Raw genomic sequence first — 25993 nt, 5'->3', positions numbered from 1 at the left:
GTGCTAATTCATTTTCTATTCCGCTCCCATAACTACAATGTCTCTTTGTTATGAATTATCGCTTTGCTGAGCATTTCTCCATGAAAAATGTCTTAAAAAGAATGTACAAAAACGGTGCGTTCTCCTAAGCATGAACTGAAGCTTTTAGATTTGGAAATCTGCAGACAAAGACAATTTTTCCCTTAAGATGTGCATAAATTTCAATCGTCTGTTTTTCCTTCTTTTTTCTTTCAAAGGACAGCTTTTACAGCTTTGTTGCATAGAACATCATTTTTCCTATTATGACTTCCTGGTCTTTCAGATGGAAGGGAGAACTGCTCAGTTTGTATTTTTTTTTTTTTTCTTTAAAACTTATTTCCCCTTGATTGCAGAGGAGAAATACTAAACCACCCTAAATATAGTAAGAGAGCCTCAGCGGGTGAATGGACTGAAATGGGAACAAGTTGATGTTGTGCTTTTGAATGGAAAATAACTGTGGCTAATTCCATCCCCATTTCCAGCGGCGCAGTGGGAAGGAGGCTTTTGAGTGCTGTTAGTAAGTGAATATGGACTCATGTGGACGACAAACAAAAAAATAAATACAAAAAAAAAAGCCAATGCAGGGAACATTATGTGAACCATTACAATATACACTTTAAATTCACAGATCATATTTTGAATGACCAAGGCAAACAAATAGCATTTGTATGACTTAATGGTGTGGCAAAGATTTTTTTTCTTTTTTGGGGGGGGGGGGCGGTGGGGGCTTCCTACGCCATAAATTCTCTGACAAATTATCAAAATGCAAATGTATCCGTTCCCGCTCGAGGTGCAGGCACGGCGACGCGAGACGCGTGTAAGCTTGTGATTATTCCGTGTCACGAATGAGGCGATATGATGAAGTGCGCTGTTACATGCAAAGCGGCGGCCTGGCTAAACAAATGGCGCGGTGGCGGACCAGCAGATTAACGCGGACTTCCTATTTAGAGCCTTAAGTGTTGTTATAATTTCTGTGTGGAAAGAGGGAGTGGGGTGAGGGAATATGACTGTGTGTGTGTGTGTGTGTGTGTGTGTGTGTGTGTGTGTGTGTGTGTGTGTGTGTGTGTGTGTATACATATGACTGTGTGTGTGATATTAAAGCATGCTCTCAATATCTCAAGCTGTCACTCAGGCCTATTAGGCAGGGCTAACAAAATTAGTCATGAATATGCAGTAATAACATGCAAATTGCCACCCCGTTCCCCCTGTCCCATGCCAGTGTGTGTGTGTGTGTGTGTGTGTGTGTGTGTTTGTGGGTATGCTTGTTTGCCCTCGGGGCTATAGACATTGGCTCTGTAAACCCAATTCTTTCTACATCATTACAGAAACAAGACATAATTCATAAGACAAATACATGCAAGCACGTAGCCTGGCATATATGCACGCACGCCCGCCCGCACGCACGTCAGTCGGACACAAACACGCCACGCCCGCGCGCCATGAGATGTGACAGGAGATACCATTGATGCGGCTACAAGTGTGTGTGGCTGGAAGAGTTTTCAGGCGATTTCCTGAACACACACACACACACACACTTGTGCTTTCAACGTCGAATTTGCATGTACACAAACATGTAGATCGTCTGTTGCCTCCGCGTCCCCTGGGTGATGTTCGACACAGGCCGGGCGCCGCCACAGCAATTAACCTCCCTGTTAATGAGGAGAGCTCTGTCAAGCAGCCAGATGGCACCACCTGGCACGCTGCCATGCGCGCACACACACACACACACACACACACACCCGTGCTCATACGCGCTCACGTTACCCGCCCCCCCCCCGCCTCACCCCGCCGCACGCCGAGCAGCCGCTGGTTGTCAGAGCCCGTCGTGGCCCCTCCCCCGGGCAGCCACCAGCCTTGTCACTTCTCCCCCTGCATTGTCACTCCATCGCCCCCCACCCCCAAACCCCCTCTCCGCCATCCCTGGCAGCTGCTTATCCATGTCGCAGCGCTGCAGATGTCACAGCTCACCAGCTGGGAGAGCAGCGGGGGTGAGATTTGCGAGGAGAGGAAGAGGAGGAGGAGGAGGAGGAGGAGGAGGAGGAGGAGGAGGAGGAGGAGGAGCGGGGTCTCATCTCCATATTAGTGCGAGGAGACACACCTATTGCTGAAAATTTATGAAAGCAAGCAACGAGAGACGGAACGAGTGAAACCGGCCGTAACGAGGCTGAAAAGATTCACGCGGGTGCAAGAAATTGTTTCCACAGCCGGACCCTCCGTTGTTATCATTATTATTATACATTATATTTTTGTAAAGGATATGTATCAAATTAGTGGCGGTGGATGGATGCGAGGCAAACGCGGCGCGCGCACGCACATGCGCTAATGAGCGTGGCACTTGGCCGGGGCACGGCCCGCTGTGGGTCTCCGTCTGCATGTCCACGGAGCAGCCCACCAGGCCCCGGGTATTGATTATTTAGCTGGGCCTAATAGGAGGAGAGGAGCCTGACCCGGGAAAGTCAATATGGAGAAAAAGAGACATATCCTCCCCTGTCCTGGGAGACAAGTGGGAGAGGGAGGGAGGGAGGGGGAGAGAGAGAGAGAGAGAGGGAAAAGAAAAGGGGAGAAATGTAAAAAAAAAAAAAAAAAAAAAAGCAAACAGTTGCTTATATACTGGTCTGGTGTTGGTGCAATTAGCGAGGGAGGACTCCAGGAGGAGTCTGGCCAGGCCAGCGCAACAATGAGCAAAGCCATGAGGAAAATATTAATGCGATGATCCCATTCACCCGACGTCGCTGCATTTTTTTTAATGCAGCGACCACAACAAGTCAGAATTGTGAAATAAACGGAAAAAAGGGGAGAAATAAAAATATTTAAGTCTGTGCACATTCTTGTGTTGTTTCATGGCTGGATGTTGCACTCACAAGACCTTGCTGGCCACGTTTTACGTGCTTCCAGAAGTTGTCGTGTGTGGGCTCCAAGTTTAGAAGCTGCTTGGGACAAATTATTTTAACACCAAAAAAAAATGGTATTAAAACTGCTATTGTGAGTCAAATTGTCGCCTGGAATGACATTGCATGGGCAGCATCCATAATTAAACTGGGTAACATTCTCGCTGCGTGCAAAGAGTCGGTGCCTAGATGCACAAAGTGTTGTTACAAAATAAAGTATAAAGTCTGGAATTAGAGCAGTTGCACTGAGGGATACTGTCAGACAGAAATAAGCTGAGTTCCTACCTTCCCCCCAAATGACAATCAGTATATTCTTTCGGGTTTTGTTTTTTGGGGTTTTGTTTTACTTTTTATTTATCTTTACCTAACTAACTTTGCGGCATTTGACAGAGGCAGAGGAAAACAGGATCAAGTTAACTCAGGTGTTAGAAAAAAACAACTCAGGAGGAGATGATTCGAAGGCAAAACATAAAAAAAAAAAAAAAAGAATTGTAGACAGAAGAAAACCCTGACACTCATTCACACATCAATACATCGATGGATCAATGTGTGTGAGTGTGTGAGTGTGCGCGCGCGCATGTGGGTGCGCGTGTCAGCTCTGCGCATTTCAGCAAAAATATATAAATAAATCAGCAGATAAACAAAAAAAAAAAAACTGAGGAAATGGAAAAGCAGATAAAAGCCTTAGGTTTCACCACCAACACAAACACATTTGCACACACAGACACAAACTCTCGCGTGTGCGCACACACACACACACACACACACACACACACACACACCTGGCTGAGTGATGCTACCCTGGAGGGTGGCTTCAATCTGATGTGTTTAATGTTGACGCTGGTGGCAAGAAACGCACACACTCACCCGCTGTTTCAACCTGCCTGTCATTCCATTTCATAAGACCTGATTTACTCATTTCATTTACTTTTACTCATATCACTTTTTTTTCATTATTATTATATGTGCAGCCATTTAAAATGCTCACGGTGCGATGCAAATCCCCCCCACGTTAGCTGACAGCGACGGCGCCGACGGAGGATCCATCATGCCCCTTCAGTGACTTCCACAGTAAAAGCCAAAAAAAAAAACAAAAAAACAAATAGAAAAGAAAGGCAAGCACGCAAATGTGGCACACTGTGCCAAAGAAACTAGCTCTGCTTGACTGGGTGTCTTAACTGGCTGCGAGCCAGCTCAGTTGACACCGTATCAGGTTATTTCTTACTCAAAGGTTTTGATAGATCACCGGAAACTGGATGGCTTTTCCAAATTAGAAGCAAAACAACAAACAGGGTTGCACATCGTTGTGCGTTTCCTGCTTTCTGACTGGCAATGACACAGTTAAAGACCTTGGCGTGTAGCGGCTAGCTGGCTAATGTCACCTCTCACACCAGTAGGAAATCTCCACACCTTCCACAGCTCTTAACCAAACGGATACATGGAATATAAGAGTTGCCTGGCCGTCGGTGCAAAAGATTCACAATCGGAACCCTTTAAGTATTTGGATTCATAAAACATATTATTCCTTCCTTTTGGCCAAAACGTCAGAAGCGTGAAAGAAACACGGTGTCTTTCCAGAGATGTCTGAAGTAGAAAAAGGAACGCATTGTAAGAGGCCTTGGAGCGCTGCATGGTGAGAAATATCGTATAGGTATTTGCATATTGCCACTGGGACAATGGTGTTACAGCGGCTCCCCAAGGAGCCCAACCTCCCGAAGAAAAGACATTGTCCCCGAGGCCAACAATGTAACGTCTCCATCAACGGGGAATCTGCATGTAGACTCAGGGACTTATTAGTTATTCAAGTAAACCGCAAACTTTTCAAGGATTTGATGGAGAGGCGTTCCAATTCATAATCTCTGGCAGTCACTGATGCAGCTTCCCGGGATTCCACGTACCTGCGGTGCACGTGTGCTGTAGGCCCGACCAGCTCATCCAGCAGCAACGTCTCCATTTCAGCATCAGACATCTGGGAGATAAAAAAAAATAATAATTTGCACATTATTTACTGCTACTGTTGATCGCGAACTTGTCTTCTTTTTAATTCAGCGGAAAAGATGTGATAGAAAGCAGTTTAATTAAAGTTACGTAACGAAACAGCCTTGAGAGGGGATAATAATCCTGCACTTCCCATCTTCAAAAGAAGTGTCAGCCTCATACAACTTTTACTTCTAATTAGAGCTTGTGAAAAACACTGAGAGAATGTGGTTTGTGATTTTTTTCGGGGGGGCACTGTGAATGGGTCTGACGGCTCGAGAGCAGAGGCGTTAATGTGATGGCTTGATAATTTGGATCTTGATGACCGTGACATTGGACCGAGAGGAATAATTGCTGAACTGAAAAAAAAGAGAGAGAGTGAGAGAGGGAGAGAGAGAGAGAGCGAGAGAGAAGTGCAACTGTGTGAACAACCAAAGGGAGCGAAAGCTGTGCTGATTCTAAAAACATCTGCTGCAAAGAAAAAAGAAACATCTGATAATATGAAAGTAAAAAGGCTAAAAAAAAAAAGAAAAAAAAGAAAGAAAAGTTAAACAAGATTGCTCCCCATGACTTAATAATCTGTGCTTCCTGTTTGTGGTTTGAATGAATCTGACACGATAAAGAGAGGGAGACTAGAACCAAGACAAATCAGGACAAATATTTGTGAGCTCACTGATGGCAGTGTGAACCAGTCTGTGCAGTACAGAAGAGGATAAGGGCCTTAAGATAGATTTTATCTTCTCAAGCTTCCAATTCGAGAATAAAGTTGACGTAAAAAAGATGAACTTTTGTGAATAAAATTTAAATTTGGCAATTAATGTCAACGTGAAGCAAGTCAAAATGTTGAGAAGAAAATCAAAAGGCTCTGTGTGCAAGTCGAGTGAAGTGCTTCCGTTTTCGCAGGTTTCCTGATTACTGTGGGATGAACCTTCTTTTTTTAACGTCGACTTTTTTCACAAAATTTTGACTTTATTCACGAAATTCCAACTTAAAACTCAAAATGAAAATTTTAATAAAAATCTCCACCCTGCAATATTTGTTTTTCTCTTCTTGTGGCCCTAAACCCCTTTCGTACAGTAGTCATCGCAAAAAGGTAAAAAAAAAAAAAGTGGGAGGGGGAGCAGGGCGGGTATGCTGGTTTAAAAAGACAGAGTCAGACTTTTCGGCACGGGAGTGAGAGACGTGGAGGGGGGAGTTGACAGTGCCGGTGAAATATCGGCCACTCTATCGCCGTGGCGAGAGGGTTCACTATGGGAAAAGGAAATCAATGCTGACAGCAATGACTTACAGGTCAACACATAGGCCTGCCTGTGTGTATTTGGGTGTGCTTTAAGTAGAGAGACCCGTGTGTGTGTTTTAATTATGCATGTGTATGTGTGTGTGTGTGTGTGAGAAGGCAGAATATCGGGGGATACTTTTTTTTTTTCCACCCCCTTACATTAATTAAAATGAAGTAGGCTCAGGTGTGTGTCTCCCAAACAACAGCCACGTGAAAAAAACACCCCAAACCATTAAATATTCATATTCGGGCGCAACTGCAACGTGACAATGAGACGACCCCGGCATCCACAGAGGTCAGCGGCTAATTTAGAAAGGCGGTGCAGGTTTGGGACTTCCAATATGTGCACGAGCCTGCATGTCCGCTGTGGCTGCGTGTGTGTGTGTGTGTGTGTGTGTGTGTGTGTGTGTGTGTGTGTGTGTGTGTGTGTGTGTGTGTGTGTGCGCGTGTGCGTGCGCCCACGCCTTATATACCCTTGGGTTAGCAGGAGTTACGACCTGCTTGCATTATTAAGGTGAGTAGTAGGCCGCGTTATGTATGCCTAAACAGCCGGTCCATTCATTACAGATGCAATCCCCTAAGTACATGAATAAGCACACGGGCCCGGTCAAGCCCCCCCCCCCACCACCACCACCCTCTCGTCCGGCTTCTCCGAACTGTAAAGTAGACAAAATATCGGTGTGATGCAAAGAGCTCGAGATAAATCAGAAACAGGCGGCAAATTAATAATACCCAATGAAACAACATTAGCTGATTAAGTATGTATGGTTGAGTGGCGGGCGCAATTTACAGGCAGCTGGGCTCGGGGTGTCCGGAATAAGGTCTCATTAGAGAGCTCAGTGGATGTGTGTGTGTGTGTGTGTGTGTGTGTGTGTGTGTGTTTGTGTACTTGAGTGTGCGTCCATCGCGTTAGTAATCTGTCACCGGTGGCCCCAGCTTTATGAAAAGGCCTGCAATCTACGATAATGAGCTCTGTGAAGGTTATGACCAGGGTAAACATACGGTTAGGGGAGGGCTGATGTTTGTATATGTATATGTGTGTCGATGTGTGTGTGTGTGTGTGTGTGTGTGTGTGTGTGTGTGTGTGTGTGTGTGTGTGTGTGTAAATATACTTGTGTGTTATAGAAAAACCCCAATATTTTTTTACATTTTTTTTGCATCTAGGCCGTCAGTGAAATCTCCAGAAAATAAACGCAACACACTTCACTGCTTTAGCCCTTTCTGATGTCACAAAGTGTATTGATATATCTTCTGGGTTAGTGGCAACGGCCAAGTGTTTGTTTTATCCAGTGTGTAAAAGGTACAGCAAAGCAAAACAAAGGAATTTTTTTTAACAGGTGGCTGTAAACAGAGGGCTAAATATTTTGATTTTAAGATTTTAAGTTTTCAGAGTAATTATTTGTTGGAGGCTCCTTGACTGGAGCCCTGGAAATATAAAAAATAGAAGTGCTGTGGAGAGTGGGTATGCAATTAAAAAACATGAAAGTGTGTTACATGGATGTTGCATCACGCCACTTAAACTTTTCTCGCTTCGTTTTCAGACAAATAAATTAGAAAAGGCCTTTTTTTGTGCAAGGAATTCTCACAGACGGCGGTGCAGATTGGACGACGGGCGGCACAGAGAAGCATCCAAAGTGGTCACAAGTCAGTGACGATGAAGGAAACAGCCAAACAAAACCTGCCGGAGCAGTTGTTGCTGCTGTCAGATACTGGCAGAAAATGAAATGCATGGAGACCAATCACGTCTGTTTTCATTGCCGGACTGAAGTTTGCACTTTTGCGACATGAAAGAGAGAGCTTGAGAAAGATAGGAGCCCGGAGAACGGCCATTCATAGAATTGTTTGCGCCAAAGCTCCTGGGCTGTCACTGTCCTCGCATTCTTCTCCTTGGCATCCAACCTCCTCACACTCTTTTGTCTCCTCCTGTCTCATCTACTTGCCCTTCCCACTTTTTTCTAGTTCATCCCCTTCTGGTTTCCTTTATATCTGGAGAAAAAAAAAACCCACCCATTTATGCAATCATTCCACCTCCCTTCATTTTTGTTCTGTAGCTAGGTCAGCAGAAAGCGACAGACTAGAAAAAAAAACAAAGAAAGCCTGCGCGTGAGTCACCCCATCACAACAGAAAGCGATGAACAGGGAGGGAAAGTAGAGGACAAGGCAACCCGGCGTGATGGTGATGGGAGGGAGGACCGCCAGTGTCTACATGTGAAGAGAGGCTGCGCTAAAAATGTGGTGTGTAATTTTGTCCAACAGAGGCTCGACGCAAGCGAGAAGTGATGCAACGCTGATGATAGCCGACAAAAAAAATAAAAAATAAAAAATCAAGAGTCTTCCACATGGTGCTCGCTATTTGTTTCTGTCCCTTAAAGATGCTGTATGATGTAAAAGTGCACTCGGTGATCCTGAGCAAGCATGTGTAGCTGGAGCAAACTGTATTTACGCTTTTCCGATAACATCTTCCAAGATGAAGGTGTACTTTCTGGCCATTCCACATTTATGCAGAGTCTGTATTTTAAAAAGAGACATCACTAGTCATTAACTCGAAATGTATCAATTTCTACTTGCAGCAATATTTGTCTCATTAAAATTCCCAATGTTTCTTGCAAAATATATTACAAAAATACACTTTTCCTTTTTTAGCATTTATACAATTTGAATGATGGAACTTAGTTATTTGAATGTAGTTTTCAACTAGAGCCTGTGAATGCTAATTCCTGCCTATTTCACTCGATACAAAGTGCTATAAATGTGGGAAATGTTTACGTCTGAAAGCACCATTTGGTTCTTTAGCTGAGCAAAATTACGGCTCAGTTCCTAAATATGTCATCGAATCATTTTCTCAAAGTGAGTGTGTTAGTAATCCAAATAATAATAACAAATTACCCTGTGGGTCAGAGATTCCACGGTCATCATGTGCGGAGACGCAAGATGGCCCAGTAAGAGCCCTGCGCGACGGCTGATATATTAACAAAGGTTTACAAGGGCACAGCAGTACATATGTAAGTTTGGCCTTATGGCTGACCTTACAATGCACTTAGTATCCGGTACAGGGAGTAATGCTGCAGCCACTCCTACAAGCCATTTATTCCAGCTAACGACAGTCAAGCGCTCATAAATCAGCATTAGGAACCTCTCTCGCCTTCTCCGCCTCTCCCTCGTTTAGCGACGCCGCGCGCCGCTTTCCTTTCCCGTCCCAACTTATTTTGCATATTTCTCTCAAGCTTTTTTTCCCCCCTCCCCGCGAAGCCCGCGTGTCATTTTGACGGAGGACTTTTGCCGTTTCATCAGCTCGCGGAATCCGAAATATGCACCATTCCCCGTGTATTGACGCCCTTCCTCTTGTCTCTCGCTCCACCCCTCCATCCACCCTCGCCCCCTCTCATTCGGCAAATTCCTCTTTGCTGCGGATAGAGACGGCGTCCCTGAAATGCCTCACCTCGTATTGGCACCTCGATTGATTTTAATTAGGCTAATTAGCTCATTGTTCCAGGGATCAAGCGGGAGCATCCACTGCGGCGCTGGGAGAGTGGTGACTGGTGGGGGAGGTTGGGAGCGAGGGAGGGAAGGCAGAGAAGCTAATATGGTAATGAAGACAATCAATTATCGCTCACGGCCAAGTCATTAACAACAACATTAGCATAGTCAACCATCGCGACCCCGTGACCTGCCCCCTGTGCCCTCTCTCCGTCCTCACTCACTCCCACTCCCCCTCCGCGAAGCCGGCAAACATTATATGCGAGTATATCTGCGCGTTTGCGTGTGCGTGCGAATGCATATGGAATGCAAACGGCCATAAGAGAAGGTGTTTGTGTAGGGGGATGCGGGTCTCCGAGTTCACGTACTTTCCAGCGTAAACCTGAGTTGATTTTTCTGCCACTATTGACTCGAGCACTTGAGCACACTGCAGGTCAGTTATGGTTTCAAGTGATTCGCGTGAGGACATGAATGAATATAGATATGTATGTATTTACACACACACAGACACACACATACACACACACACACACACGCACGGTAAATATTGCACTTGGTCTGTTTGTAATGTAACAGCAGCATCAATTTGTCGTTATCGCAATGAAGAGAGCCCCTTTTCCGACTCCACACACTTTTATCATTCACCCAGAAAGACAGAAAAAAATGAAACCTTGGCGATTTTCCACGTAAATTAGACAATGAAAAAAAAAAACAACAACTATCCAATATTGCATTGTTTTAGTTCACTTCTTTGAAATGAGGAAAGTGGGAACTACTACACTACACACGCTGCTATTCACCAATCAACTTTTCTGCATCTTTTGATTAAACAGCAAAATTCAGGATGGCCCGGCCAGTTTTAAATGTGCTATGTGAAGCGTTTGCCAAGCAATGAGAACTCAGAATAAGTGCTCGCTGGCAGCAGTTTTTATTTGGCCTTGTACTGGTTACAAAAAATAGCTACACATTTCACACTGTAGACTTCTCACTGAGGTGTTATCGTCTTGCGAGACTTAGACACTGTTACACCCCTACCCATCTAATAAAAACGTTCCGAGTAACCAAAAAGTTGTGACATTTTTTTTGTGTTTTTATCACACGTCCTCACAAAGGCTCGATGTGGAAAGTATTTCATTGTGGCAATATTGTGCAATCTCTCCTCAAAAAAAGGCTTCTGTGTGACTGAGAAGCTAAGCTACCGGCTAAGAGGGCTGTTTTCCTCATTAAAGTTCCACTGTCGGCACCAATAAGTGCAGCATTCTTTGTGATGGACGACACAAAAGGAGGAAAAACGGGTGTTTGGAGTGCTACTATGAAGGGTCCTCCGCATGACAGTGGAAACAATATTGTCATTAGCACGAATTAAGACACAAGGGCAATTTTTTCATTTGCTTTCAAAGCCTTTAGATTTTAATAGCCCCATTTCTGTTGTTTATGTGGAATGTCATGAGCTGTCACTTTGTGTATCGCACAGTAAAAAGGAGGCTCTAATCACAGCTGGACACATTCCCGGCATTCACTTTGCCAATTTGTATTTTCTTTCGTGTTAGAATTCCTTTGTCTTCTCTGATACACATAAGACAGAGGGAGGATAAAAAAAAAAAAGACAAATTAGGTCTTCTTTGTCAACCATCTCTATAAAACAAGAGGAGCTAACAAGCATGGATATGCTTCCAATTGAAGTCCCAGCACAACAGAAAAGGACAAATCTCTAGTGTGGGCAGAGTGAGCATGGCTGTATTTTCGTGTTGCATGCAGGGCGTGTAACATTTAAACTCTGGTTAAAACTGAGATGAAAAGGGAGTGATGTGTGAGCGCCGTCCACCTGGGCTGTAAATGCCCAGCAAAATCAGAACAATTACGTACGCGCAAACGGAGAAAGATCAAAATGGCAAGGTGCATCGACTGATCGCGTCTTCAATAAAAGGCAATGAGACAGAAAGAGAAAGGAAGAAGGAAGCGAAAGCGGAGCTGCATCTGAATGGCATACATCTACGTTTATTTAACGTCCAGTGTAGGTGAAAAGTAATCAGTGAACGTTGTGCAAGGGGGGACTGAATTAAATTACCTCTCCAGGTTGTTGCAACTCGTAACATAAACCCAGTCTAAAAGAAGCTGTTCCAATCACTGCGATGCGTTTGGAAGGATCCGTCTGCCTACCGATGATAAATTGACGGCGGCTAATTGTAGCGGCCTAAAACAGAGTATACAAGTCCTGGATTTCATGACATTACGGCCGCAGAAACAAACTCTGTTTAGTGTCCATTACAGATCTACCCTGCTGTGCATCAACAGGACCATCCACTACGATTCAATCAGACGTTAGCCAAGCTCCTATTTCAGAGCTCATTGCATTGTTTACATGGTGGCACGGTCCGTAAGTAGCCCTAAATGCTCTTCATTTGATTGGATTTCACATTATGGACGTCGGGAGTAGAAACACACAGTTGTCCCCTGACCGTCCTAATAGACTGTTGAGTGAGGCAGTCCATTTGTTTGTATTTGTTTACCAATCAAGACCCTAAAAACAGACAAAGTAACAGACAGCAAGAGCATCGTCGAAGATGGGCGAAAATTGAGATTCAAAAGCTCGGCAGATGGGTCGATAACGCAGTAACAAACTGTAATGTTCCTTTTAGCCGCGTTTCTTTGGCGGCAAAGCGAAGCTGTTGTTGTCGTAGTGACAAAGCTGCGCGACTCACCAATCCATGGCTGAAAGCCACAGTAATGACAGCCGTAAATGGAGATAAAGGAATGCAAGAAATAGTCCAAAGTAGAATTTACCATTGTAATGTTTGACATAAAACAAAATGACATTTAAAATACATGACATTTTAAACCACATGATACAATTCAAACCTCATAGTACTGATCCAAATTTCACAATGTAAAATACATCTGCTTTCTTTAGTTTGAGCCTCAGTTTAATAATAATGCGGGTTTTCTTCGTTTATTTGTGGTGGACCAAAAGCTGCAAGGATATTGATTTGCCTTTAATTGTAATAGAAACAAGAGCACATTTTTACAAAATCTCTCTTTTTCTGTGCATGAAAATTAAACATATGTTACCTGGTTATCTGTTCATATTCAATCATATGAGTGTTTTTTTTTTGTTTGTTTGTTTTTTTAAACATACATATCTGTCAATTGTCGTATTTTTTATGCTTTATGTTGTATTTCAACATTTTTGTTTGATACTGCAAGCATACACAATGTTGTTCTTGCCTATATGCTAAATCATTAACATTCTGCATAAGAAATGGCATTGAAAAAAAAACCTCTATTATCATACATTTCCATTACTGATAGCTGCACATTTCAAACCCTTACTATATTCAGGCCACTCTCTCTGTACAGAGAGCGTAATTTGCAGTCAGGTCTGCAGGAAACACTTATGGAGCGGACGCTCTTCAGTAAAGGCAATCGAGCCCCGTGGAAGAACTGTTGTGTACTTGCTGGCATTTGTTGTGACTAATTCAAAGCCATTTAAGAAAATAGGATTTAACGTTGGTAAATGTTAAGATGCAAAGCTGTGAACGTTGAGAAATGCAAAGCCCGGCGCTGCACTGACCTTTGCGACGAGTGCAGGGAGCACACAAAGCTGGCCCTCTGACCTTCTCCACAATAGCAGATAAGTGCTTTGATGTATAATAGGCCATAATTACTTTTCTGCGTGCGAAATCTACTCAGACGGGCGAATATTGATGGAAGCCCGGCCATAACTGAAATGGAACAATACCTTAAGGTCACTGCATCAAGTCATCATGATGTCTTTATGGTTTCCCCTGCACTCTGTGGACGTGGTACTGGAAAAACCTCTAGTTCTTTTAAGAGCAAACAACACTCTGGCGAGCCGTCCATGAAAGGCTGGACGCCAGTAACTTCACGGCCTTACTCCGTCATGCTATATATAAAATATCAAATTGTAATAAATTGATTTTCGGAGTTAGGAAGTATACACAAGTAAAGGAGTTGTCTCCACATTTGTTATATAGACAAGGAAAGCCATGAAAAATTATTCTTTTTCTGTACCTTTTTCTTCTTGTGTATATACTGCGTATGATTGGTATTTCAATGACTAGTGTCACGAAATATACATTTTATTCTTCTGACAAATACCACAAACACACCATTGACTGAATAACAAAAGTCAATTCATTTTGTTGGTCCCCTGCATATTTGCACCATTTGCTCGTGAGTTGTGAGTCAGGGCGACCGCAAGTGTGTTGCTTTCCTACCAAATTAGAGGTATGGCCGTCAGCTTCGTTCTGCAGATCTTCAATAGTCTGAACCAGCATCTGGTTCTGGTCTGCGAGGTCGTTCAAATAAGACAGCAGGAAATTCACTTTTTTCTGCAAGGAAGGGAAAGGAAAACACAGGAGGATCAAACGGTGGTTGGGGTGTTGTTTTGACAAGCAGACAGTAGGAAGAGATGGTTTTTGTTTCTTTAGAAATGTAATTAAGATCAAAATCTAGAGCATTACGGCCTGGGAAGGGTGGCGAATATGTTTTACATGCCCGTGAAAGACTAATAAACATCAGACTCTTGTGAAAACTACACAAATACTTGCTGAAAAATATCATACCAGATGCAGTTGCACACAAACGTGTTTTCTTCACTGATCTTAACCCCCCAAAATTGTTTGAAATTGAAAATGTACCCTTTGAAAATAATATCATATTTCAGGCAGAGACACACTATGTCCTCAAGAATCATCATATTACAGTTGATATGTCGAGCAACGTGTTAAAAATGTGTTGCAAGTTTTGAATTTTCACTCGTATGACTTTAGTTTAGCTTATGAAGCATTATCCATCCAAAAATAACGTGGTTCAGCCTTTATCACTGAGCTGAGGTTGGACTGAAGTAAGTGTAAAATATTGTTCATTGTTCTTCAAATCCAAACCAAAGCACGAAGGTCTGACTTTCTGGCCCTTGATGAGCATATTTGGGATGGTGACCTTTAAAGAAAATTGTTAAAACATTATATCAAGACAGACAAGAGCTTATTATTTAATGCGGATGCTTTGTAAAAAAGAACAAATCTAAAATCTGACTTTTGAAGATACTTAAACAAAGGCCAAGGCAAAAGGTTTTGTTGCCGAGTTAAAACTGCACTTTCTTGCAGTTCTACAGTCTCCCATCATCTGACTTTCTTTTTCTCTCTTTTGAACGACTCTTTCCTCACGGGGAATACACAAAGCTTGTACCCGTAGCCAGATAACGCACAAACACCAATGATTGCAGCTCTGATAAAAGGCAGCGCGTGTGAATTCCAGAATTATTTCGCCTTGAGGAGCACCTGTACATCTTTGTTCATAAACGTCTGTCCCCTACAGTCAAGAAAGTCAGCAGGCGGTTTGTGCCGCCCACTGACTCATAATATTACACTGATGTATAGCTGCAGGGAGAGGAAGTTTACAAAATGGAAGATGTGACAGTATCTCAGATAACACTCTGAGGTTGACACTGTATTTCAGGGGAACTGAATATGGAAATATGAAAATCCAAAACTCAAGATGTTTGTTTGCCGGCACTCACAGTAATAAGAATAGCTCACTTTGTTTCTGTGAATTATTTAACTGGAAACATTATACACCTACGATGGCTTCATGGACAAATGGGTGCTGTTGTCTCTAAGGACAACCCTTATGATTAACCATCTACTTCAACCTTTAGGACTTTGGAGCTTCTGGGTTCTTAACACATAACCTTGTTAAGGAGGCCCGCGACTGGGACCGGCTGACCGAAACCCATCTCCGAAACCTTGTTACGCTCACTTTGATGCACAGCACAGCTCGCGCAGGCTGGATTTTAAAGCCAAACGACGTAACATGACAATCCTGATGATTAGAATCCTCTCTTTTTTTAAAAATAAATAAATAAAAATGAGCGCGGATCCGTGTTCCCCCGTCTCTGCCGCTCAGATGGACACATAATACAATTTGCCACCTGTTACAAGTGCTGCGGCTTTATGAAAGCACCCCTTCGCTTCCTCCTGTCATTTGTCTGACAGGAGGGAGGTCATCGTCTGACGCTCAAGTCACAGTGTACAGGATGTTCTTGGATTTGTACGGAACGTAATGATTGCAGATGAAAACTACAAATCTTGAGTTTTGAGCTAAGTGGGTTTTACCGTAATGTTTTTTTCTTAACAAATGCTGTTGTCTAGACTGGGATCACAGGTCAGGGGTCAGGAATTTGAGGTGATGGATTGTGATGCGCGCGCGCACACACACACACACACACACACACACACACACACACACACACACACACACACACACACACACACACACACACACACACACACACACACCTTAAAGGATTTCAAACTCTATGGAGGTTCGATCGTTAAAAGTTTTTAAAACTGAAAATAAAAAGGCTTTGATTCAGGTACTATAGGACAGCAATGATTTTAGCCCACATGGTTGTACATCTTACTCTCAAATATCCCTTATTGACTTCTTCAATAAGGTCAGTCAGGAATGTAAACTTGGTGCACGAGAGTTGCATCTTCCATCTTCAACTTTTGTATTTTTGGCGGCTGGCTGCTTTAGTTTTATTTCTGATTTTTTTTTTTTCTCTCAAAGGGCCCAAGTTGATGCAATAATAACTACTCGCACTAACGTTTTCACTATTATTTGTGAATGTTCCATCGCAAAGAACGCAAGAAACGAGACTAAGGACTTATTTTCAGACTTCAGATTAGTGCCATAAAATGTCTCCTTCCAGGAGAGAAGAATAATGGCAGCGGTGGGATTCGAACCCACGCCTCATTGAGACTGAAACCTAAATCCAGCGCCTTAGACCGCTCGGCCACGCTACCGATATGCTTGACGACGACAACAACATGTCAACTTACCTGAAGAAGGACCGTTTGGTTTCCCGAGGCGTCTTGTTCGAGGCACCTCAGCCGGTGTTCATAAAGGCCTTGAAACTCGCCGACGAGTTGTTTGATTTTGTTTGACACACACCCGGCATCCTGCACGGCCACCTTCATCTGTATCTCCATCAGAATGGGGGTAGCACTCTTGACAAGTTTAGTTTTTTTGTCTGACAAGTCCAATTAGATTTTTTTTTTCTTTTTTTTTCTAACTATTCAAACTAAAGCTAGCTAAACAGCTTTTTTTTTTTTTTTAAACCGCCAAAAAGAGAGCGCGCGACTCGATTAATTTAGTTCCAGGTGTGATAACAGCCTGGCCCTGGCGTGTCAATGGGCTTACCGTTCGTGTGGACACCACGGATAAAACTTTGTCATTCTGTTCAATTGCCGTGGCATTATCAACAGCGTGGTCGTTATGTGTCGTTTCTACAACGGAGAACTTCACAGGCGTTCGCATTGTGTTCATTTTCTGTCACATCTACGCTTCCTCTCCTCTCTGCTGCTGCTGCTGCATTCGCGCTGCGTTCGCGCTGCTCGTCTGTGATTGGCCGCTCGACTGACGACAGCTTAACTGTGACGTCACCGCGTGCCATTGGCGAATTCTCAGCGGGAGGCGGGATGTTTGCCGTGAACGCGGAAGTAGGGGTTGGTTGTGTCGTGCGCTTCGACTTCGATGACAGAAGGGATCGGGGTGCACAGTGTTACTGTTCACCTTTTCCCTTGAAAACACATGGGTAAATATGCATTCGTTGTTTTGATAAGTGCATATGATCTCCGGAATACTTTTTGCGGACGTTCAAATGCAATACGTCGCCGTGTGTATTCTGTCAAAGCGCAATCAGCTCCTTGGTGATCAGTTTATCACTAAAACAACAAGATCGTTGCTTGTTACACCCTGTCCGATCACGTTTGAAATGCCGATAAGTGACGACTGGTATTTGTTTAATCCACGCGGTCTGAATATCCAGCGTTTAATTCGGATGACACCCTCTCTCAGTACCATATGTTGCATGTGCAGCTCTCGATGACAGACAGACCGTTTTCTTTTAAGAGTTCCCGCAACGTTTGTTTCCATTATTCCCCTAAGTAATCAGTGGGGGGAATCAAACCCATTCACCTTAAGATTCCTGGCATAGTTGATCTTATTGATTTTCAAGATAGTCCTCACTTATAATTCCCTCATCCCAATCATAGCTCCACGTCCCTTATCTCTCTATTGGTTATATCTCCCCTTTTCGGGTGGCTTTGAATGCTCTGCTCCCTGACACTCTTCCCAAACCTAATCCCCACAGTGATTATCGCATAATGCTCTTGCCTTATTATCAAAATGGGGCAGATTTGGGTTTTGTTGTTGCAAAAAGACTGATGGGCATCGAGGGGGGGGGGGGGGGGGGGGGGGGAATTAACGGACAGTGTCATTATGTGGCAAACGTGGAGCGGCTTGCTGATTACATGAGATTGAAGTACATGCTCGTGCCTCTGGAGTGCAACACTTAGTGTAATGAGACTGTTTTTAAGGTAGTCACTGAATTTAAATTGGCTATGATCTCACTCCAGGGTCACTGGGTCATTTTATACTGTTTCCAGATGAAGGGAGGCAAGAAAAGCAGTCAGGTGAAACGTGAACTTCATTGCAAAGAGTACTTTTCCAGTCCTCCTGATTATCGTTATTGCTTTTCCTCATTTAACAGAATTGAAAACGCTATATTCCGGCTCTTTTGCCACATTTAATTAAAAAAGGTAATCGCCATTAATGTTTTCATTCCAACGTGCTGGTAGTTTTTTTTTTTTTTTTTTTGTCTGCTTGTCGTTTTGTTTCGTTTTTGCATTTACTTATTTAGGTCAGTTCCAGTGTGCCTATTTGCCAGTTGTTGTTGTTTTCTTTAATTAAAGGCCTTAATATATTAAATGAATATTTTTATTTTTTGGGCTTGAGTAGTTTCACAAAATCCCGTTGCAAAAACAAATGAGAACATCATTCGGTATTCAAGTCCATGGCTGGCAAACTCTTCCTGGTCTCTCTCAATCAGCAGCAGACACAAACAAGATCATCGTTCACTCGGGCAAGTCTGTGTAAACACTTTCTGGCACAATGAAAACCAGCATCCTAAATAACTGGTGATGTGAATAAAAAGAAATAACAGCATAGTCATTAACGCTGAGAACATGGGCCACTTTACAGTCAACTAATCTGTGAGAAAGTTTTGAATTTAAGCCTTTTCCGGGTGTCTGGATGTCATTTTTTCCCAGTGTTATTCACTGGGATCTACCGGTGCAAATCACAGATAAGTTTGACCGCTGCAGCACCCTTTGCTATCTGACAGTGGCCTCGACATCCCCGCTGGGGGCACTCATGGCAGCTTCCCCTTAGCCCGACAGCTTTCCGCCCTCCCGCGGTCCCTCCTTAATTGTCGCGCTGAAAAATAACAGACGGCTGTTTCATCATTTATCACGCCCTTGTTTTTCGCGCACAAAGGGAAGCCGAGGAATGTGCTGATCAAATATTCCTCGGTGTAACGCCTTCTCTCTGCGTGAGGTGAGGCCCCAGTGATCTCTCATTGACTCCGCACCGAGACACAACCTCTGTTCCCCCCACCCCCGTTTTATTAGCTCTTCCGCCTTTTCCTCCACGTTCATTGTGCCTCTCTGCCCTCTAAATGTTTAATTACTTTTTAAGTTGTTTTTTTCCCTTTTTTTTCTAAACCCCTTGTACTTATTACTCACACAGCCTTAGTGTACGGAACCGTCATACTCGTGAAATCAATTAATTCTCTTAAATAATTTACCTTCGGAGCAATCTGGAATAGGCGCAGTGCTTTTTTTCTTCTTCTGTGGGCTAGATGGGCCGATGTATTTTTTTTTCTTGCTCAGGCATTAACTTGGCCCTCACCCCATGGCCCGGAGGAGTCTTCAGTGATTAGAGAGAAAGGAGAGCCTTGATAAAGCATTAGCGTGTGACGCACACACACACAGACACACAGCCTGAAGACCCCTCAGTGCATTTGCACACATCCATTTTTCATGAAACAGACTCATAACAATTAGTCTGGTTACCGCCTGGGTAATCTTAGCGTCCCCGTAATGCCCGTGGTCTGCTGTATGACATCACTTTCTTCAAAGTTCTAAATCTGACATTCTCATCCGTTTTCATATTGAGGACATTAGCAGGCCGTGGCTAATAGGCCGCCTCCCGTTTCCTGGCGAAAGAAGGGCATTAAAGCGACGGGAGAATTGAGGACGACGGCGGTGGCGGCGGGTGGGGAGGGACGAGCGAGACGGGAGTGCTCGGAGAAATAGCTTTTATTCACCAGAGCTTTTACACAAATTAATTTATATGAGCGGGTGGGGTTGTGCAGGGGCAGGGGGAGAGATGTTGAAAATGTTAAGTTGTAATCCAAGCTGGAAATTCACAGCCGATTCCTCGCCGGAGGCGTCACGAAGGGGAGGAAGAAAAAAAAAAGCTCGGGAAAAGTTTTTATGCATTATTTAAATAAATATATCACGCGACCGGAGCGCAGCTTGAGTGTGAGGGTAGTTAAAGCGCGGCCGCCTCCAACGTGAGATAAATTGGGCCCCCATACTTTTTTTTTTTTTTATTTCTTTTTCAGACGCGCGGTGTCCGACCGGCACTGAGTGATGGCCTTATTTGCAGCTCCGCGGCGCTCGTCTGCGGCAGCGAAAAAAAGGGGAGCGCACCTCCCCGTCCCCCGGCACCCAGAGGTGTTTCCACCTTCGCAGCATCCCTCAGTCAGCCAGTCGGCTAGTCAGCCAGCCAGCCAGCCAGCCAGCCAGTCAGTCAGTCAATCCCCGGCCCCAGAACGCCCCGCGTCCTCCTCCCACCCTCCGACGGCGGAGCCAAGGTCAAGAGCAAACTGTCAGCCCTCCGCAGTCGACGCCGGGCTATTCCCTGGGTGCCTGCACGCGCCGCGCTGTGGCCGAGCAGCGTGCGCTCCAGGAATGCCCCCCCCCCAACCCCCATCCCTCCACCACCACCACCACCGTCTCCTTTATTGTGACTGCCAGTCTCAAGGTCAGCTCGTAGGAAGAGGTTTGTGCTTATCTGTTATTCCCTCCCTCATTTTTTTTCTTCCATTTTTATCTCTGCCCCCAGTTCCCTTTCCCCCCCCCACCCCACTGTATCAGTAGATGGTAGTTCAGAGCTCCCAGGTTGGGCGGGGCGGAGAGGAAGGAGGGGAAAGGGAGGTGTTCACGTGACATTTTTACATTCTGACGCGCTCCTCTCTTTTTCTTTCTTTTTTTTTCCTCCATTATTTTTCCATTCGTTTTTCCTGCCGGGTTGTCGTCATTAAAGCCTCCGTTTTTTTCTTTTCTTTTTTGTTTTTTTCCAGCAGAACCGAGTGCAGCTGTGAGGCTTCGGTCTGATGCTCCGTACACTTTTGTTTCCTCGCCTTTCCTTCCTCACCCTGGTCATGGCCCCTTTCGCCTTGAAGCGATGTTGCGGTGTGTTTTCATGTTAGATTGGATATTGTTGCCGCCGCTTCTGCTGCCGCCGCCGCCGCCGCTGCTGCTGTTGTTGTTGTCTGTAAGCTATGGCTGTCAGCCTTGAGTCATCTTTGTCTGAACAAGATGCCCGAGCTACGGCAACAAGGGAAGGAGGCGGGAGTAAGGGGAGGGAATAAAAAGAAACTCATCTGACCTGAATCAAAATACCCTTTAATATTCCCTGGAAGACGTTTTTTAAAAAGCGTTTCATGCCGCGCTGACGGAAAAGTACGACCCCCCGGAACCCTTTTTTTTTTTTTTTCTTTTTTAGGTGATTTCTTTTCATTTTTTCTTTTTCCACGTGAACTCCTCGAACCCGCCTAGTGAGTCTGTTGGTTGTCAGTCGCCGACTCTCCAAGAGAGGGCATGTTGTGTCTGTTGGTTGGCTGACCCACGAGAGAATCATCCAGTCGATACATCTCATCAGAGGTGTGTGTGTGCGCCTGCGTGTATAGATGTGTGTGTGTGTGTGTCTGTGCGTGCAAGCAAGTGCATCGGAGAGGACCGCTTCCTTTGCCTGTGTATGCTTTTTGTGTGCAAATGCAGTTGCACACACACACACACACACACACACACACACGCAGGCGCATATGCACTCATGCACATTTCGCCTGCTCCTCTATAAACATTGGCATTGACTGTGACTTTTGACTATTACATAAGGAACATGGATTTCCAGCTGTCCCCGGTAAAAAGCCCTGTAAATTCGAATGCTTAATTTTTATAGGCAGCCGGCCATTGACTGGAGTGTCTGCTCGTAATATATTTGGCAAGTGCTGCGAGTCTGAAGCGGAGCTGTCAATAGCAATCCCGGCTATTGATATGGCGGCGGGCAGGAGATGTTACTTGGCCCCGGACTCCGGCATCCCTCTGATCTCTCTACATCATAATTACATTAATATTGACAGGCCCTTGACAATAGTCACATTACTATTGATAGGTGGCTGTCAATACCGTGTTTCCCCAAATAAAACATATTCATTCATAACTTGTAAACTGCTCGATAAAAGGCTTTGAAAAGAATATTGGAGCCGGCCGGGTTCACTCTCCCGAGAGGGTTTCAGCCGTGACAGGGATTTCCACCACCTGCGTGCGTGCGTGTGTGTGTGTGTGTGTGTACGCGCGTGCACGTGTAACTATGGACTGATGGATTAATTTAACTCTGTATTAAAGCTCCGCATAGATCAAGTCTTCCCCCTTGACGGACACACACAGGCAGGCAGGCAGACACACACAACAGCATAATCTGCACATTTTCTCCCATCAAGGCGGGAGAAAAAAAAAAGAAAAAAAACTTTCAGATTAAACTAAACAAATGGAGCCTGTTTATTGGTCCCGGCACACATTCAGACTATGTCCAATTTTTTTTTTTTTCTCCCCCCACCACCAACTCTTTTAATCCAAACTTCCACTTCCATCACAGGCGTCGCTAAACATGGCAGCATTTCCAATGCAGCTCAGTGAATTTGTCACACCTGCTTACTGCGGCGCAAATTCACTGCTCTCTCTCTTTTTTTTTTCTTCCCCCCATTCATTTTACTAATTCTAACTTTGTCGGACGGTGTATCCCCGGCTCTATTGAAACGTCATGAATGCACCGACGGCCCCGTGTGCCGGAATAAACCTGAGCGTTTCCGCCGCATATTGAGCGCGAGTGTTTGTGTGCGTATATATATTTATATATTATCAGGGTTTTTTTTTTTTCTACCTCCTTCAGAAACCTCTAAAGTGACCATCATCGCTCTCGCTCTCTCCCTCTCTGTCAAAACTGCCATATTTACCCCGGCTGAAATCTCTTTTAAAGCCTCGTGACAAATCCCGTTGGGCGAGACACAAAAGCCACTGTCAGAAAAAGGCCTCTCTGTCTCCCTCTTCCCTCTATCTGCGGGGCCCCCTTGCTCTGTATCTTCCTCGCGTTAGTTAGTCTCCCACTTCTTAAGCGTTTCATTTGAGGAGAGGGCAGATAAAACTGGCGGCGGTTTTTCCCTTCTTTTCTTTTTTTTTTTTCTTTTTTTTTTTTTTTTGCGTGGCGGCGGTGGGGAGGCGGGGGTTGGGGAGGCGGAGACGCAAAATAGCCCCGGACGTCACAATGGCGGGATCCCGTATGGAAGTCGACTCCAGGGGCAGAGGGAAAATTGTTCCACATTTGGCAGATGTTTACGGTGTTGCAGAGACTGTGCCGTTAGCCTAATCCCCAGTGATGTGGTTTGTACACACACTCCTATCTCCAGAGGGAGCAGGCACCCTCAGCACCCCCGGGCTTCACCTCCTGGCTTTTTGTGCGTCTGGTGTGTGTGTGTGTGTGTGTGTGCGTGTTTATACATCGGAGGAAACAGTCTCAAGCAAACTGGGCCCCCCACCACCCCCGCCGCCCCCGGTTGGTCTCCTTGCAAGGCGCAGCTCAAAGGTTGCATTAAGGACGGCTTTCACACGTGAAAAGTGATTTCCGCTCCCGTGTATAAAGAGGAGATATCCTTCCTAACAGGATGGGCCTCACTCTTCCACATCCGCCCGTTCCTAATATTTGTCAGGTTGATGACTTTAATAAAGTCAACCGTGGTGTTCCTTTTGAGTGAAAAAGGAAAGGAGGGGGGGGAAAAAACGTAGAGAAATAAAGTCACCGGCTGCACATTTTTGGAACTTTTTAGTAGTTTCGTACGGAAAAGGATTAGGGCCACAAGAAGAGAAGAAAAAATTAAGATAGAATGTTTTTTTTCCAAGTTCCCAATTCAAGAGTAAACTTGAAATTTCATAACTTTTGTCGGCGCTAAAATGACACATCAACAAAAACAGATCTCTTCTCACGACTTTACTTTCTTTTTTTCTTTTTGTTAATATCTAATTCTTTCTTTGTGCGTGCACACATACTTATTCTAATTTCAGAAGCAAAGACCTGAACTTTCCAGCTGTATCTGCGGCGCGGCGTTGGCATTTACGCCGCTAATGCCACAACAAGCCGTGGCTTCGATTGTAGATCACAGAAATAAACATCTCAGGCACGTCGACAAATAAGATGCAGCTATCAGAAAGCATGATGCTAATGTTTCTGGTCCATTCGAGGATATGAATGTCACGTTTTCATATCCGCCACACCCTGAATATGTTATTTATTTAATACAGAATTTTGAAACACCACTTATTAAATTACTGTCATGGTCTTTTTGTGTCTTTTTGACAGGTTCTAAAGGAAAGGACGGCGCTGAAATGCCGGCCAGAGTCCCCGACCCGGGCAACCCTCCGGACCCGCAGACCCCCGTGCTGCGCATCTGTCAGCTGGACGCCCTGGAACTGGACTCGGCGCTGGAGCAGCTGCTCTGGAGCCAGTTCTCCCAGTGCTTCCAGAACTGCCGGCCGGGCCTGCTGACGCCGGTGGAGCCGGAGCTGAGGGCCCTGCTGCAGCTGCTGCTTTGGAGGTTCACCCTCTACTCGGGCAGCGCCACGGTGGGCCAGTCGCTGCTCAGCCTGCGCTACCACGACGCCCTGTCCTCGTCCCCGCGCTACAGACCCCTGTCCCGCCGGCAGAAGCTGGGGATGGCGTTCCTCGGCACGGGCGCCGACTGGCTGCGGGAGCGCTCGCACAAGCTGCTCCTCAGCCTGGGTTTGAGCGCTGGTCGGGCCTCGACGGAGACGGAAGGCGGAGGTCTCGTGCAGCGGGGGCTCCGCGCCTGCCTGACTCTGGTCTCCAGCGCCGCCCAGCTCGCCAGCCTGGTCAACTTCCTGGTCTTCCTGAGGAGGGGGCGCCACCCGGCCCTGGCCGAGCGCGTGGTCGGCGCCCGGGCCGTCTTCAGCAAAGCCAACGTGGTGCGCGACGTGACCTACCAGTACGTGAACCGCGAGCTGCTGTGGCACGGCTTCGCCGACTTCCTCATCTTCCTGCTGCCGCTGGTCAACACCAGGAAGCTGAGGGCGGCCGCGTCCTCCCTGCTGTTCGGCGGCGGGGCGGCGGCGGAGGGGGACGGAGGGGCGGCGGCGACGCAACGGGCGCTGAAGGAGTGCGGGCTGTGCGGCGAGTGGCCCACCATGCCTCACGCCGTGGGCTGCCGCCACGTCTTCTGCTACTACTGCATCAAGAGCCACGGCATCGCCGAGGCCTCGCTCGCCTGTCCCAAGTGCGGCGCCGAGGCGACTCAGCTCGAACCGGTCACAATGGAGGTGGAACTTTTGGGTAGCTGACAACGTGAAGGAACTGAGGACAACAAAGACTTCAGTGTCTTTTTTTAATTTGAAACTTACATTAAGTTTACTTTACCAATGTTTTCTAAGAGTAATAAATGTCTATCTTATGGAAATTGAAAATAAATGTTTCACTTTTTCTTGTTTCGTTTTTTCCACTTTTCGGAAAGCACGAGCACTTCTCAAATCAGGGTACCACTGTGATGTCACAAAGGGCCTGACACCCCACTGCCTGCCGCGCAAGGCAATGTTTCCAAACATGATGAAAGCGTACAACAAGGCATCCATTTTAACAGGAGGCTGTAACCAGATGGCTAAATAAAAAAAATATATATATATGTATATATATATGTGTGTGTGTGTGTGTGTGTGTGTGTGTGTGTGTACCCAATTTTTCTTTTTGCTAAATGACACAAGGCTGACTCGAGGATCAAAAAGAAGGTATAATATTGCGCTTCAAGAAAAAAAAAGCGTAATTAAAGGTTAAAGATTAAAGATTTAAATCTAAATTTTGGCTTGATTTATGATATTTCTACGGTAAAAGGTCAACACACTACCCATAAATACGTTAAGAAAAGTGTTTACTCGCAATACAATAAAGGTAATTTGGTTTTCCTACCCTTGGAACAGTTCTCATATATATAAGAGTATACATAGAGCAATAAAGGTCTTGCTCCCAGTTAGCTGCCGTCTTGTGCTACCATTTTCTAAGTGGTCTAAATGCAAAACATGTAATCAGATGCATGGGCTTCTTTCAAAACTTTACACTCTGGACCTTTCGAAACACGCAG

General features: G+C 45.1%; 3 protein-coding genes and 1 non-coding gene across 6 annotated transcripts in view; 2 read left to right on the top strand and 2 right to left on the bottom strand.

Annotated features, from left to right (window-relative positions):
* Window positions 1-17063, bottom strand: part of LOC142904807 (uncharacterized) — a 105081-nt gene extending 88018 nt beyond the window's left edge. For both annotated transcript variants that reach the window (XR_012929456.1, XM_076051128.1), the window contains exons 1-4: window positions 16867-17063; window positions 16506-16643; window positions 13878-13991; window positions 4805-4875 (exon numbers count right to left, since the gene is read on the bottom strand). Coding sequence is in view for 1 of the 2 variants with exons in the window: in XM_076051128.1 (XP_075907243.1) it covers window positions 4805-4875; window positions 13878-13991; window positions 16506-16643; window positions 16867-16992 (449 nt within the window). In the remaining variant the exon portion in view is untranslated. The remainder of the gene's footprint in view (window positions 1-4804; window positions 4876-13877; window positions 13992-16505; window positions 16644-16866) is intronic.
* Window positions 1-25993, top strand: part of hnf4g (hepatocyte nuclear factor 4, gamma) — a 180907-nt gene that overhangs the window by 138914 nt on the left and 16000 nt on the right. The gene's annotated exons all lie outside the window — the stretch shown is intronic.
* Window positions 16389-16469, bottom strand: trnal-uag (transfer RNA leucine (anticodon UAG)). Its single transcript has one exon. It is a non-coding gene; the product is annotated as a tRNA-Leu (tRNA).
* pex2 (peroxisomal biogenesis factor 2) lies at window positions 17150-25329 on the top strand. Of its 2 annotated transcripts, XM_076051129.1 has the most exons (3): window positions 17170-17260; window positions 20135-20556; window positions 24208-25329. In XM_076051129.1, the coding sequence occupies exons 2-3, from the start codon at window positions 20163-20165 to the stop codon at window positions 25200-25202; spliced, it is 1389 nt and encodes a 462-aa protein (XP_075907244.1). In that variant the 5' UTR covers window positions 17170-17260; window positions 20135-20162; the 3' UTR covers window positions 25203-25329. The 2 variants fall into 2 exon arrangements, with proteins under 2 accessions (XP_075907245.1, XP_075907244.1); XM_076051130.1 differs by lacking the exon at window positions 20135-20556 and having other exon boundaries at window positions 17150-17260.

This window comes from Nelusetta ayraudi, unplaced genomic scaffold (assembly GCF_046127955.1).
Source record: "Nelusetta ayraudi isolate G7.1 ecotype Tasmania unplaced genomic scaffold, CSIRO-AGI_Nayr_v1 ptg000132l, whole genome shotgun sequence".
NCBI classification, from domain to species: Eukaryota; Metazoa; Chordata; class Actinopteri; order Tetraodontiformes; family Monacanthidae; genus Nelusetta; species Nelusetta ayraudi.
The sequence above is the reverse complement of the archived record's forward strand: the minus strand, read 5'-3'. Positions and strand labels throughout refer to the sequence as shown.

Excerpts from the sequence above, each read along its gene's own strand:
- pex2 (XM_076051129.1), top strand. The coding sequence starts at position 20,163 with ATGGCCTTATTTGCAGCTCCGCGGCGCTCGTCTGCGGCAGCGAAAAAA. Across the intron at positions 20,557-24,207 it reads TTGTGACTGCCAGTCTCAAG|GTTCTAAAGGAAAGGACGGC; the intron begins GTCAGCTCGTAG and ends TCTTTTTGACAG.